Source organism: Myotis nattereri (assembly GCF_964212035.1).
Source record: "Myotis nattereri genome assembly, chromosome: 15".
Taxonomy (NCBI): domain Eukaryota; kingdom Metazoa; phylum Chordata; class Mammalia; order Chiroptera; family Vespertilionidae; genus Myotis; species Myotis nattereri.
Genome location: NC_138090.1, coordinates 49,996,538 through 50,012,003, shown reverse-complemented (window position 1 = coordinate 50,012,003; position 15,466 = coordinate 49,996,538). Strand labels below are relative to the sequence as shown.

Sequence of the window (15,466 nt, the reverse complement as noted above, 5' to 3'; positions counted from 1 at the left end):
AAGAGGAAATCAGATGCAGGGTTAGGAGGGGACCGGGATTCAGTTTGGGGGCACCGGGCTGGCCAAAGGTGAAGGGTCTTATTATTTATAGGGCGTGGCACTTTACATATGAAACACCTCACACAGCCTGGTAGGGTAGGGAGTCCCAGCCCCACTGGACTGGCGGGCATCTGAGGCTCGGAAAAAGGGGGAAACTGCGCCCCAGGCCACACAGCTTAGAAACTGCAGGTCCAGGACTTAAACCCAGGCAGTGTGAGTCCTCGCAAACCCTGACCTCTGACCCCTCTGCTCCTCAAGGACTAAGCTCTCCATTTTTCCTATGGGCAGATATGACGAGGACAGCAAATGCTTACTTAGCACGTATCCTCTGCCGGGCACTGTTCAAAAAGACTTTACCTCCTCTGGCTTTTTCATAAGACAGACAGTGTCGCTCCCATTTTACAGATGAGGGAACCAAGTCACAGAGAAGGAAAAGGGTAGCCACAAACACAGCAACGCTGCATTGTTAGGAACACAAGACAGTCACATTAAACATGGATTAGGGCCCTGGCTGGTTTGGCTCAGTGGATAGAGCATCGGGCTGCGGACTGAAGGGTCCCGGGTTCGATTCCTGTCAAGGGCACATGCTCTGGTTGTCGGCTCGATCCCCAGCAGGGGGTGCGCAGGAGGCAGCTGGTCAATGATTCTCTCTCATCATTGATGTTTCTCTCTCCCTTCCTCTCTGAAATCAATAAAAAAATATATTTTTTTAAAAAATGGAATAGAGCCCTGGTGGGTGTGGCACAGTTGGTTGAGCGTTGTCCCAGGCCACCGAGAGGTTGCCGGTTCCATTCCCTGGTCAGGACACATGCTCAGGTTGCAGGTTTGATCTCTGGGGGGAACATGTGGGAGGGAGGCAGTTGATCAATGCTTCTTTCTCTCTCTATCTCTCTCGCCTCCTCTCTCTCTCTCTCTAAAAAAAAAAAAAAAAAAAAAAAATCAATAAAACATTTCTAAAAAATGGAATGGAGTCCGGCTTTCCTGTGCAATGTGTGAGATAAGGCAATCTGCCTTCACATTAAGCATGCTTTTAGAAAGGCCTGATTTCACGGCAACTCTGTTTCTCTATTGTCACTTGATGGTGTCACTTCAGCAAGTGAGAAACACCCACTCAACTTCGGTGATCGCATCATGCCCGGTTTCTCAGGACCCTGCAGCCGGGGCCCAATCTGCTGCCCTGCTGTCCCTGGCGATGAGGGTCATAGGCTCCACCTGATCATCTGCATTTAGGGAGGACGTGATGTGTGGTGGGGGCTCAGATATAGCATTTTTCTACCCAGGTTTCAACGCTCCCTCCCACACTTACAGTTATTATCAAAAGGATAATGATCACTTATTAAGCTCTTACAGCACAGCTAAGAGCTGAGGCTTGGGGACTCGATATCCTGGGTTCAAATCCCGGCTCCGCCACATACTGGCTGTGTGATCTCGGGCTGGTGACTTGACCTCTCTGTGCTTGAATTCCTCATCTGTGTAAGGGCGGGTCATAGTGCTAACACCTGCCTCAGTGGGCCGCTCAGAGGACTCTATGTGTTAAAAATCGTAGAAGGGCTTTGCACAGAGCGAGGCACACAGTTGGTGTCATTAAACGCCAGCTGATCTGAGCAATTTGGTTAGACTTAGAGGAAGGCACTGGATCTGGACACCGCTGAGGGAGCTGACAGGGAGGAAGAGGATGCATGCGAGGCCTCCTTGTGGAGAGAAAAGGGGCGGGTGTTCAAAACCAGGTCCCCGGTCCAACAGGCCCACCCTCCTCGTCTGGCAAATCTCACCCATCCACGCAGAGCAACACCCACCCCCTGGCGGAGAGATGGCAGAGCCGTGCCTCCCTGAAGATCCTGGGGGTGCTGGTGGGAAGGAGCCAAGGAAAGAGAATTGCTGGAAGCCCCCCTGTTCTGGGGGAGGAGACAGATGGGGGGAGAGGGCAGATGGCAGAGAGATGGGGGGATGCGAAGGGAGCAGTATGGACGGGACAAGGGAGAGAAGGTGGCACAGAGAGAGAGACGAGAGGATGGTTAGTCAGCAGCGCGAGGCGGAGCAGGAGGGAAGCCTGAGCCCCGACCATAGACCTTCACAGCCGGGGAGGCGGCCCCGGTCACCGCTGTGTCCACCCGCCGGGCGTCAGCGTGGCTGCGGGACGCGTGTCCTCTGGGAGGAGCTCGTGCCGGAGGGAAAAAGGTCTCTCTCCCTGGAGGTTCCTTCTGTGTCTGTTTTGTTAGTGTCTCTTTGCCCCCCGACCACCCGGAAGCTCACGGACTCACGGACTCGCTCCACGCTTCCGCCCAGGCTGCTGCCTTTGTCTCGCGTTTCATCTGTCTCCCACCCGCCCCCTCGGGGCTTCCAGGACGCTGGGCACCCAGCTGTGGGCTCAGGGCAGCTGTAAGAGGGATTCATGCCCCAGTAGCCTCAGTTTCCCACCCCTCATGTGACTTGCAGCTCCTTGAGCCTGGGCTGGCCTGTGGCTGCTGTGTTCAGGGGACCTGGGGGGACCCTGTGCCATGTTCCAGGCTGGGACTCGGGGAGCGCTTTGCTGCTCCCACTTTTCCTCTAGGAAACCTCAGAGTCGGCCACAGATGGGGCGGGACGTGGGAGCGGTCACCGGGGACACCGTGTGTCCGTGAACGAGGCGCAGACGTTAAAGACGTGGGGCAGGGGGGGCCTTTCGGTCTGAAGGCGCTGCCTCTCCTAGCAGGACCTGGTTTTGTTGCCGAACGTCAAACCCTGCGTGGCAATCCCTCTAGTGTAAACCAGATGAGACCCAGGTGTCAAAGCTTCCCTCCTCGAGTCAGCTCACAAGGTCGAGGCGCCACGCCCGTGTGCCTGCGGGTTTGCTCCGGGAACCACTCATCCTGCTCATTCTGTTCTCCTGTCTGGTTGCATGGGCTGGCGCCTCTACAGCTACGCTTTTCACTTCATCAGAGACTAAGGCACATCGACACTTTCAGGAAACCTGGGTGCTGGTGCTGCCAGTTGTAGCCAATCAGCTCTCAAACCTCCTCTCAGGACGGGGGCCACCGATGAGGCTGGGGAAAGCCCCGGGGCCCACCTCACGGGCAATCGGCTTCTGCCCGGGCCTCTTAGAAGTGACATTCCGAGAAGACTAACGGCAAATTCCCACTGGCCCTTTTGGAGCAAGAAAGCTCCAACACTGTATCTCAGCCTGTTGCTACCTTCCTTCTTCCCAGGGGCCCCGAAGGGAACTTTGTGAGAAAGCAAATCAATAAAGGTCGAGCCAGCCCGCGTGGCTCAGTGGTTGAGCATCGACCTAGGAACCAGGACGTCATGGTTCGATTCCCGGTCAAGGCAAGTGCCCGGGTTTCAGGTTTGATTCCCAGGGTGGGGTTGCAGGAGGCAGCTGATCAATGATTCCCTCTCATCATTGATGTTTTCTCTCTCTCTCCCCATCTCCCTTCCTCTCTAAAATCAATACAAACATATAAAAATAAATAAAAGTCTAAAAGTTGATCTACCTGTAAAGTACTCCCTTCTGAGTTCTCATTATTAATTCTTTTTTAAAAAATATATATATATTTTATTGATTTTTCACAGAGAGGAAGGGAGAGGGATAGAGTTAGAAACATCGATGAGAGAGAAACATCGATCAGCTGCCTCCTGCACGCCCCTACTGGGGATGTGTCCACAACCAAGGTACATGCCCTTGACTGGAATCGAACCTGGGACCCTTCAGTCCGCAGGCTGACACTCTATCCACTGAGCCAAACTGGCTAGGGCTTGTTATTGTTATTAATTCTTTTCCAGTCAAATCTCTTGTGTGTGTGTGTGTGTGTGTGCGTTTTAGGGGAGGCAGGGTGGTCATATGCCATCTACAAATAATGTTATCTCTTTCTTTACAATGCGCGCACACTTATTTCTTTTTCTCATCTGATTGCATAGGCTAGTATCGCTAAAAAAGTGTTTCACAGCAGTGTTGACCGTGGGCATCCTTGTCTTGTTTAAGGAGCAGTGTTTTATCATTGAACTAGAGGCCTGGTGCACAAAAATCGTGCACTGGAGTGGGGGTGTCCCTCAGCCCAGCCTGCACCCTCTCACAGTCTGGAAGCCCTTGGGGGATGTCTGCCTGCCAGCTTAGGCCCGCTCCCTCCGGGGATCAGGCCTAAGCTGGCAGTCAGACATCCATCTCACAGTCCCAGACCCCCCCTTGCTCCTTACTGCCCGCCTGCAGCGAAGGTGGTGGGAGAGGCTCCCACCACCGCCGCTGCCCTCGCCAGCCTGAGCCTGGCTTCTGGCTGAGCAGCGCGCCCCCTGTGGGAGTGTACTGACCACCAGGGGGCAGCTCCTGCGTTGAGTGTCTGCCCCCTGGTGGTCAGTGCGCATCATAGCGACCTGTGTTCTTCCGCTTTATCGATTTGCATTTTACCCTTTTATTACAGTGAGGCCTTGACTTACGAGTTTAATTCGTTCCGTGACGGAGCTCATAACTCAAATTACTCGTATGTCAAATCAATTTTCACCATTACAATGAATTGAAATGTCATTAATCCATTCCGGACACCCAAAAAACAAAGTTTTGCAAAATAACTGCAAGCACAAATGCGAGCACAACACTGATGCTTCAACTAAGAGCTAACCGCTTAAAGTGAACGAATGAGACAGGTGATGCTGGGCTGATGTGGCGTTCACTGTGACGTTCGCTGCGCCAACTAGCGGTGGGGTGTCTGAAGCTGGCTCGTGACCCGAATTTTAGCTCGCAACTCAAAGCAAAAAATCGGCCAAGAGACGGCTGGTATCTCGAAAAACTCGTTAGTCGGGACACTCGTAAGTCAAGGCCCCACCGTATATAGGATAGGATGCTGGCTTGAGACATCAATCAACCACTCATTGCGAACACTGCTGTGAGACCGACTGGCCGGCCTGTGTAAGTTCTGCACCTGAGCAGACAACTCAGCCCCGGAAACAAGGAGCTCACACTGTGGGCTGGGGAAGGGACGCCAAGAACTGCGGGGCCGGGGAAGCGGGTCCTCACCGTCTTTCCAGATCTCCGCCGTCAGCCGGTCTGTGCTCTGGTGCAGCAGGGCCGCGACATTGTCATTCAGAGGGTCCATGTTTTTCATCAGCCACTCACTGGCCTTGTAGTCGACCTGAGTGGAGTCGGGCACGGGAGGGGGTGAACTTGCAGGTTCGGGGGCTCTCCTGAGTTCTCCAGGAGCCCCCCCAGAAGTTCTGAGGCTCCGGCTCTGGGGCTCACCACCGGAGAGCATTGGTGCCACCTTGTGTCCATCTCTGGAACTGCACCCTCCGCCAGCATGACCCCTCTCCCTGTGCTTCCCGGTCCACCACTGACCTCGTCCACTTTCTTCCTTATTCATTCCACTCCAGACACACGGCTTCCACGCTGTTCCTCAAACGTGCACCTCACTTCCTCAAGATTTTACCTCTGCCGCCCCCCGCCCCCCACCTGGGAGCCCCTCGCTGTGGCATTTCCCACGGATGGTTGCTTGGGAGAATTCAGGGTTTTGTTTTGAGGATCCCACAGAGTCACGGTCTTGACCACAACACCCTGCATATGTCCCTGTCCCCGCCCCCATGCCCCCCCCCCACACACACACACCAGACAGGGGCTCCCTGAGGCCAGAGCCCGGGCCTATCCCAGCCCAGCACAGAGCTAGGCACACAGATCTTAGAAAATGTTTGGGAAACTTAGTGCCCTACACAGGACACAGGGGGCCCTGCCTCCCAGCCGCCGTGCATGCTGTTCCCTCCACCTGCAGAGCCCTTCCCGCCCTTCACCCGTCCTTTCTGGCCCCTGTCACACATCATTTAGGCCAGACAGCCCGCAGGCCAGATCGGGCCTGCCACCTGTTTTTGTAAATAAAGTTTTATTGGAATATGGCATTCATTTAGGTCTTCATTTATGAGTTACCAGTGGCTTCCGTCACACTGCAGTGGCAGAAGCGAGTGGTTGTGACAGTGTCTGGCCCACGAAGCTGTAGCTATTTACAGAAACTGTTCGCTGGCCCTTCGTTTAGGTTTCAGATCAAGCGCTGCTCTTCTCTGTGAAACCGTCCCTGGGGCTCCCCATCTGGGCTTTGGCTTTGACACTGCCCTTAGGGACCCCGACCAAAGTACCCGTCAGCCTTACATGCCAATAGTTTGTATTTCTCTTTCTTCCAGATAAGGAAGTCAGTGAGGACAGAAACCATGTCTGACTTGGGACCCCGACTTTGCTCAGCACAGGGCTGGGTGCACAAGGACGCCTGTTTGCTGAGTGAGTAGATAAAATGCACATGATTCTCCTCTTGGCGAACTCCTACCCACCCCTCAAAACCTACTGTGAAAATCCCCTCCTCCAGGAAGCCATTGTTGACGTCACCAGACAGAGTCCTCACTCCTCCTGGGGCTTTCCTAGCCCCTGGCCTGGCTGTGTCCTGTCCCAGTGGACCTCTGGTGGTCAGCACCCTCCCCCCGATCTGTAGCCAAGTGGCCCCCACTCCCACCCACATGCCCCAATCCCCTACCTTGCCCGCGTAGTGCAAGACGCTGAAGTCGGCCTGGTCCCGCAGCTGCCGCGGCCGCTGGAACTTGGGGTGGCCGCCCTGCTCCTGCGCCACCTTCTCCACAAAGGACTTGTCCGTGGCCTTGGGAAACCAGCACTCCTCGTCCAGGAGGGCCAGGAGCCCAGGCGGGTTGGCCTGACCATTGACAGGAAGGGAGAGCGAGTCAGGTCCCCAGATACTGGGCACTTAGGCGGTGGCTGGTTTTTAGTTCTTATAACTGACACGTGGATGTCGGACGGAACATGAGGACAACAGTTACAGTGACAGCCATGATGAGCCCGTGGTTGGAGCCGGGCCCTGAGGCAGCTCGTCCCAGGGTCACACAGATCTGGGTTGTTTTCTCCATTTAACTGATGGGGAGGCCCGAGGCGGGAGGGGGGGTGGGGTGGGGGGGGGCCTGGACCTGGGCCACAGGAGGGTGGGGGGACGCTGTGGGCGGCGGGCAGAGCTGTGGGCGGGCTCACCGGCCGCTCGATGAGGTCGATGCAGGGCTGCAGGTCGAGGCCGAAGTCCAGGAAGGTCCAGGGGATGCCCTCGCGCTGGTACTCCTCCTGCTCCAGCACGAACATGGTGTGGTTGAACAGCTGCTGCAGCTTCTCGTTCGTGTAGTTGATGCACAGCTGCTCGAAGGAGTTCAGCTGCGGGGAGGAGGGGGAGTGTGAGAAAGGACGGGGGCTCAGAGGGAGGGGGACGGGGACCCAGAGGGAGGGGGACGGGGACCCGGAGGGAGGGGGACGGGGACCCGGAGGGAGGGGGACAGGGGTACGGAGGGAGGGGCACAGGGGTCCAGAGAGAGGGGACGGGGACCCAGAGGGAGGGGGACGGGGACCCAGAGGGAGGGGGACAGGGACCCAGAGAGAGGGGACGGGGACCCAGAGGGAGGGGGACGGGGACCCAGAGGGTGGGGGACAGGGGCCCAGAGGGAGGGGGACAGGGGTCCAGAGGGAGGGGGACAGGGGTCCAGAGGGCAGGGGACGGGGACCCAGAGGGAGGGGGACAGGGGTTCAGAGGGCGGGGGACGGGGACCCAGAGGGAGGGGGACAGGGACCCAGAGGGAGGGGACGGGGACCCAGAGGGAGGGGGACAGGGACCCAGAGAGAGGGGACGGGGACCCAGAGGGAGGGGGACGGGGACCCAGAGGGTGGGGGACAGGGGTCCAGAAGGAGGGGGACAGGGACCCAGAGGGAGGGTGAGGGGCAGCGTGATGGGGCCCTCAGGCCTCGGCCGGCACCGAGTGCAGACCTGGAAAATCTCGAAGCCGGCGATGTCCAGGATGCCCAGGAAGGAGGCGCCCTGCCGGGGGCTGCGGTCCAGGGCCCGGTTGAGGCGCAGGACCAGCCAGCGGAAGAGGCGCTCATAGGTGGCCTTGGCCAGGGCTTCCAGCGCGAAGTCAGCCTGCGTGCGGGACAGGATGCACAGTGAGGCCCGACCCGCACACCGGGGCCCCAGCCCGTCCTTGGCCCCCTCCCCACTCCCCATGGTTTAAGGAGGTCATGAACAGCAGCCGACCATTCCTCGAGCCCTGGGGTGTGAAGCACTCGGGGCTCATCAGTCCGTTCGTCCTCCCCCTACTCCCTGAACTAACTAGACAGCATCACAGCAAGAGGGTGGACTCTGGGGCCTGCCAACCTGGGTTTGAATCCTGGCTCTGCCATGAGGCTGTGTTACCGCAGACATGTGAATAAACCTCTCTGTGCCTCAATGTCCTCATCTGTGAAATGGATCCTAACCGTACCTCAGCAGAGAGCAGAATCCTGGTCAGTGTGACCTCCGACCTCTGGTCCCCGTCTCCCCCTGTGTGTCTTCATTCTTGCACCTCGAGTGCCCAGCCTGGGGCAGGCAGAGGCCTCTGCCCAAGAGCTGGACCCTGCAAACCTCTAGCCCATGTTGACTCCTTTCCTCCCCCGGCTATTGTGAGCCCGGGCTCAGCCTCATGGTCATTTGCTCGGATTATGGCAGCAGCCTCGTCATGACTCGCTGCTTCCACCGTGCCCCCTGCACTCCGTTCTCCACACAGGAGATAAGGAGACCTTGCCCGGCTGGTGTGGCTCAGTGGTTGAGTGTCCACCTATGAACCAGGAGGTCAGGGTTTGATCCCCAGTCAGGGCACATGCCCAGGTTGCAGGCTCGATCCCCAGTGGGGGGCGTGCAGGAGGCAGCCGATCCATGATTCTCTCTCATCATTGATGTTTCTATCTCTCTCTCTCTCCCGTCCTCTCTGAAACCAATAAAAACATTTTTTTTATAAGAAGGTAAGGAGCCCCAGGCGGTTTGGCTCAGTGCATAGACCATTGGCCTACAGGCCAAAGGGTCCCAGGTTCGATTCTGGTCAAGGGCATGTACCTCGGTTGCAGGCTCTTCCCTGGCCTGGGCTCTGGTCAGGGCTCATGCAGGAGGCAACCGATCGATGTGTTTCTCTCACACTCTCCCTAAATATCAATGGAAAAATGTCCTCGAGTGAAAATTAACCAAAAAAAAAGAAGAAGAAAAGGAGATTTTTTTTTTTTTTTTTTTTACACAAAACAAACGGAGTCAACTTGCTCCCTGGCTTAAACCCTCGCTGGCTTCCTGCTGCACTTTTAATAAAACTCACCTCCTTACTGTGGCCTCTAAGACCCTCTATGATCTATCCCCTCCCAACCTCTGCCTGCAGCTTCAACCACCCTCTTCCCCACTCTCTAGCCTCACTGACCTCCTTAATGTTCCCAACTCGCCAGGCTTGTTCCAACCCCAGGGCCTTTGCACGTCCAGGTCTCAACTTGAACATCACCTCCCCGGAGAGGACCTTCCTGACCACCTGGCCCTCTCCTTCATGGAAGGCATCCCCGCCTCGAAGCATCCTGTTTATCTTGTATTATCTGTGTTCCTACCACTGCTTTTATCCCCGGCACCCAGACCAGAGCCGTAACTGGGCCAACACCCAGCAAAAGTTGGTTGAGTGAGCGAGGAAAAACGGCATAAGCCACTGAGACCCGGGACCTTGGCTGGGGTTCTCCCCACGCCTGTCCCCCCGACCCCCCTCTCCGCACTGCCCACCTGCTCTTTGGTCTGCGCTTTCTGCACGTAGTCCCGGCCAACTTTGATGCGGGGGGTGAGCAGGGCGCGGGAGAAGTCCGTCACCCCGAGTCCCAGCAGGCGGCAGAGCTTCTGGGCAGCTGAGGACAGACGGGCACGCGGACCCCTCAGCACCGGGAAGGGGCACCGCCCCTCGCTGTGGGGAACAGAAGCCCCGCCTTTCCCACCACAGGCACCTCCGGTCCTAAGAGTGAGCTCCCCTTGCCCGAGCCAGTTTGGTTCAGTGGGTAGAGCGTCGGCCTGTGGACTGAAGGGTTCCGGGTTCCATTCCGGCCAAGGGCACATGCCCGGTTCCCGGCTCAATGCCCACTAGGGGGCGTGCAGGGGGCAGCCAATCCATGTTTCCCTTTCTTTCTTTCTTTTTTTTTTTTTTAAATATATATTTTATTGATTTTTCACAGAGAGGAAGGGAGAGAGATAGAGAGTTAGAAACATCGATGAGAGAGAAACATCGATCAGCCGCCTCCTGCACATCTCCCACTGGGGATGTGCCCGCAACCCAGGCACATGCCCCCGACCAGAATCGAACCCGGGACCTTTCAGTCCGCAAGCCGACGCTCTATCCACCGAGCCAAACCGGTTTCGGCCATGTTTCCCTTTCATCGTTGATGTTTCTCTCTCTCTCCCTCTCCCTTCCTCTCTGAAATCAATAAGAATATATTAAAATAGCCCTGACTGGTTTGGCTCAGTGTATAGAGCATCGGCCTGTGGACTGAAGGGTCCCAGGTTCGATTCTGCTCAAGGGCATGTACCTTGGTTACGGGCACATCCCCAGTAGGAGGTGTGCAGGAAGGAGCTGATCGATGTCTCTCTCATCGATGTTTCTAACTCTCTATCCCTGTCCCTCTCCCTTACTCTCTGTAAAAAAAATCAATAAAATATATTTTTTTTAAAAAAAGAGACCAAGATCTTGGCACTAGGTATGCTAAAAAAAAAAAAAAAAAAGAATATATTAAAATAATAATAATAATAAAGCAGAGCTATTTCCAGTTGGATAGAAAAAAGAATATCAACTATAATTCTGCTTCTGAAAGGCAAAAAATATATATATATATGCAAGCCCAGAGGCCAGGAGGAGACATGCCCAATGCTAAAGGCAGGTGTCTGAGGGGCTGGGATGCCCGGGGACCCTGCTCCTCCCCTGCCACCCCCATGCCCTCTCCCCCAACCCCACTCCCCGCTGGCACGCTGGTGCCAGTCAAACTTTGAGTGGGGATTGCACTTAAAACCAGGAAGACGGTGGGAAATGCTATTTTGGAAAAGACTCAGCCAAGGGCGGGATCTGAGAGCGCCCGGCTGGGCAGGGGTGCTCTGTGGGTGGGCAGCAGGCAGGGGGCGTCACCTGTGTTGTCAGGCATGGAGGCCTGGTCGTTGTTCCGTTCTCGCTTCAGGACGATGTTGCCAAACTGGAGCACGGCCGAGACCATCCGCAGCATGGCTAGGGGGGGCAGAGAGAGAGGTCACTGCGGCTCCAGATTAGCTACCCCTTAGACACGGAGCTTCAAAACCCTGCCAGCCCGGCCGGCATGGCTCAGTGGTTGAGCGTCCACCCAGGAACCAAAGGTCACCTGTTCGATTCCCATTCAGGGCACATGCCCAGTTGCGGGCTGGATCCCCAGTAGGGGATGTGCAGGAGGCAACTGATCAATGATTCTCTCTCATCATTGATGTTTCTCTCTCTCTCTCTCTCCCTCTCCCTTCCTCTCTGAAATCAATAAAAATATATTTTAAAAATAAAAACATCTTATTCATACACAGGGTAGGTCAAAAGTAGGTTTACAGCTGTTCACATGGAAAATAACACACTAATTAATAAGTGATGATGCAAGAACAAACTCCGTGCATCCGTGCTCACAGCTGTCAAGCTGCGTTTGCCCCACCCTGTGTATTGTCACTTCATTCACACGGAGCTCCCAGCCAACAGCACTGTAAGCGCGCCTGAAGGAAGCTCGGCTAACACAGATTCTCTCTCCGCAAGGCACATCCAGCCGTGTGCTCAGGAACGCGGCCAGCGCTCCAGCGCTCCGCTTGGAAGGCATTACAGACACACTCACCACCATCAACAAAAGCACAAAATGCTAAAAACCCAACAGAACACCAAAGGACACTGGTTCACGGGAGGAGAGCTGACCTCAGCGGTATGCACCGCGCAACTCAAAACGTTCACCCCTCAGTGAATGACCACAAACACACCAGGAGTGCTGGTTCTAACGCACCAGGAGTGCTGGTTCTAATGCACAGGAGTGCTGCTTCTAACGCACAGGAGTGCTGGTTATAACGCACCAGGAGTACTGGTTCTAACGCACAGGAGTGCTGGTTATAATGCACAGGAGTGCTGGTTCTAATGCACCAGGAGTGCTGGTTCTAACGCACAGGAGTGCTGGTTATAACGCACCAGGAGTACTGGTTATAACGCACAGGAGTACTGGTTATAACGCACCAGGAGTGCTGGTTATAACGCACCAGGAGTACTGGTTCTAACGCACAGGAGTGCTGGTTATAATGCACAGGAGTGCTGGTTCTAATGCACCAGGAGTGCTGGTTCTAACGCACAGGAGTGCTGGTTATAACGCACCAGGAGTACTGGTTATAACGCACAGGAGTACTGGTTATAACGCACCAGGAGTGCTGGTTATAACGCACCAGGAGTACTGGTTATAACGCACAGGAGTACTGGTTATAACGCACCAGGAGTGCTGGTTATAATGCACCAGGAGTGCTGGTTATAACGCACCAGGAGTGCTGGTTATAACGCACCAGGAGTACTGGTTATAACGCACAGGAGTACTGGTTATAACGCACCAGGAGTACTGGTTATAACGCACAGGAGTACTGGTTATAACGCACCAGTAGTACAGGTTATAATGCACCAGGAGTGCTGGTTATAACGCACAGGAGTACTGGTTATAATGCACCAGGAGTACTGGTCATAACGCACAGGAGTACTGGTTATAACGCACAGGAGTACTGGTTATAACCCACCAGGAGTGCTGGTTATAAAGCACAGGAGTGCTGGTTATAACGCACCAGGAGTACTGGTTATAACGCACAGGAGTGCTGGTTCTAACGCACAGGAGTACTGGTTATAACGCACCAGGAGTACTGGTTATAATGCACAGGAGTGCTGGTTCTAACGCACAGGAGTACTGGTTATAACGCACCAGGAGTACTGGTAATAAAGCACAGGAGTACTGACTATAACGCACCAGGAGTGCTGGTTCTAACGCACCAGGAGTGCTGGTTATAATGAACAGGAGTGCTGGTTATAATGAACAGGAGTGCTGGTTATAACGCACCAGGAGTACTGGTTATAATGAACAGGAGTGCTGGTTCTAACGCACCAGGAGTGCTGGTTATAACGCACAGGAGTACTGGTTATAACGCACCAGGAGTGCTGGTTATAACGCACCAGGAGTGCTGGTTATAACGCACAGGAGTACTGGTTATAACGCACCAGGAGTGCTGGTTATAACCCACCAGGAGTGCTGGTTATAACGCACAGGAGTACTGGTTATAACGCACCAGGAGTGCTGGTTATAACGCACCAGGAGTGCTGGTTATAACGCACAGGAGTACTGGTTATAACGCACCAGGAGTGCTGGTTATAACGCACCAGGAGTGCTGGTTATAATGAACAGGAGTACTGGTTATAACGCACGAGGAGTACTGGTTCTAATGCACCAGGAGTGCTGGTTATAATGCACAGGAGTACTGGTTATAACGCACCAGGAGTACTGGTTCTAATGCACCAGGAGTGCTGGTTCTAACGCACCAGGAGTACTGGTTATAACGCACAGGAGTACTGGTTATAACGCACCAGGAGTGCTGGTTATAAAGCACAGGAGTGCTGGTTATAACGCACCAGGAGTACTGGTTATAACGCACAGGAGTGCTGGTTATAACGCACCAGGAGTGCTGGTTATAACGCACCAGGAGTACTGGTTATAACGCACCAGGAGTGCTGGTTATAACGCACCAGGAGTGCTGGTTATAATGAACAGGAGTGCTGGTTATAACGCACCAGGAGTACTGGTTATAACGCACCAGGAGTACTGGTTATAATGAACAGGAGTGCTGGTTATAATGAACAGGAGTGCTGGTTATAATGAACAGGAGTACTGGTTCTAACGCACCAGGAGTACTGGTTATAACGCACAGGAGTACTGGTTATAACGCACAGGAGTACTGGTTATAACGCACCAGGAGTGCTGGTTATAACGCACCAGGAGTGCTGGTTATAACGCACCAGGAGTGCTGGTTATAATGAACAGGAGTACTGGTTATAACGCACCAGGAGTACTGGTTCTAATGCACCAGGAGTGCTGGTTATAACGCACCAGGAGTGCTGGTTCTAATGCACAGGAGTGCTGGTTATAACGCACCAGGAGTGCTGGTTATAACCCACCAGGAGTGCTGGTTATAACGCACCAGGAGTGCTGGTTATAACGCACAGGAGTGCTGGTTCTAATGCACCAGGAGTGCTGGTTATAACGCACCAGGAGTACTGGTTATAACGCACAGGAGTGCTGGTTCTAACGCACCAGGAGTACTGGTTATAATGAACAGGAGTGCTGGTTATAACGCACCAGGAGTACTGGTTATAACACACCAGGAGTGCTGGTTATAACGCACCAGGAGTGCTGGTTATAACGCACCTGGAGTGCTGGTTATAACCCACCAGGAGTGCTGGTTATAACGCACCAGGAGTACTGGTTCTAATGCACCAGGAGTGCTGGTTATAACGCACCAGGAGTACTGGTTATAACGCACAGGAGTATGTTAGAGTGGCAATCACTCTTGAGACGAAACTCAACATCGTTGCCCAGCATGAAGGCCACAGCCATAATCACATAAGTTCCAGGAGGTATTTGACACTTTAGCATAAAAGCTTTGTGTTAGCCCTGGCCGGTTGGGCTCAGCGGATAGAGCGTCGGCCTGAGGACTGAAGGGTCCCAGGTTCGATTCCGGTCAGGGCACATGCCTGGGTTTCGGGCTCGATCCCCAGTTGGGGGCGTGCAGGAGGCAGCCGATCAATGATTCTCTCTCATCATTGATGTTTCTCTCTCTCCCTTTTCCTTCTTCTCTGAAACCAATAAAAAAATATTAAAAAAAAAAAAAAAAAAAAGCTTTGTGTGAGGTGGTTTTGCCCAGCAGTGGGTTGGCAAGGCTAAGCTGTGATGTCCAGTAGGTGTGTTAGATGCATTTTCGATTTATGACATTTTCAACTTCCCATGGGTTTATTGAGAGGCAACCGCAGCGTAAGTCTAAGAGCGTCTGTATTTGCCAGTCTGTGCAGAGCTCCAAAAGCGGGCAATGCTGCCCCGGCCGGTGCGGCTCAGTTGGTTGGAGCATCGTCCCGTGCACTGAAAACTGGCGGTTCAATTCCCGGCCAGGGCACATGCCCAGGTTCTGGGTTCGATCCCTGGCTGGATCACGTGCTGGAGGCAATTGATAGATGTTTCCCTCTCACATCAAATGTTTCTCAAATCAATTTTAAAAAATTTAAAGTGGGCAATGCTGCCCCCTAGTGTACATCTCAGGAATGTGTAGGACTTGGCTGATGTAAAGTTGGGGGACATTGAGGCAAGGAGTGGAGTGTTTCTGGGTGTCCCAGGGAGTGGGCAGGTGGGGACAAGGCAGACGCCCCTCTTACTGCAAAGAATCGCCCACATCAGCCCCAGCCGGTTTGGCTCAGTGGATAGAGCGTTGGCCAGCAGACAGAAGGGTCCCAGGTTTGACTCTGGTCAAGGGCACATGACCGGGTTGCGGGCTCGATCCCCAGTAGGGGGCGTGCAGGGTGCAGCTGATCCATGATTCTCTCTCATCATTGATGTTTC

At 54.4% G+C, this 15,466-nt stretch overlaps 1 protein-coding gene across 2 annotated transcripts in view; it reads right to left on the bottom strand.

The window, feature by feature from the left end:
* MYH14 (myosin heavy chain 14) overlaps nt 1–15,466 on the bottom strand; it is an 83,424-nt gene that overhangs the window by 41,533 nt on the left and 26,425 nt on the right. Inside the window, exons 11-17 of one of the 2 annotated variants that reach the window (XM_081106754.1) lie at nt 10,972–11,067; nt 9,591–9,709; nt 7,797–7,949; nt 7,019–7,192; nt 6,516–6,689; nt 5,024–5,138; nt 1,836–1,934 (exon numbers count right to left, since the gene is read on the bottom strand). In XM_081106754.1, coding sequence (XP_080962880.1) covers nt 1,836–1,934; nt 5,024–5,138; nt 6,516–6,689; nt 7,019–7,192; nt 7,797–7,949; nt 9,591–9,709; nt 10,972–11,067 — 930 coding nt within the window. The remainder of the gene's footprint in view (nt 1–1,835; nt 1,935–5,023; nt 5,139–6,515; nt 6,690–7,018; nt 7,193–7,796; nt 7,950–9,590; nt 9,710–10,971; nt 11,068–15,466) is intronic. The other variant, XM_081106753.1, reaches the window with a different exon arrangement.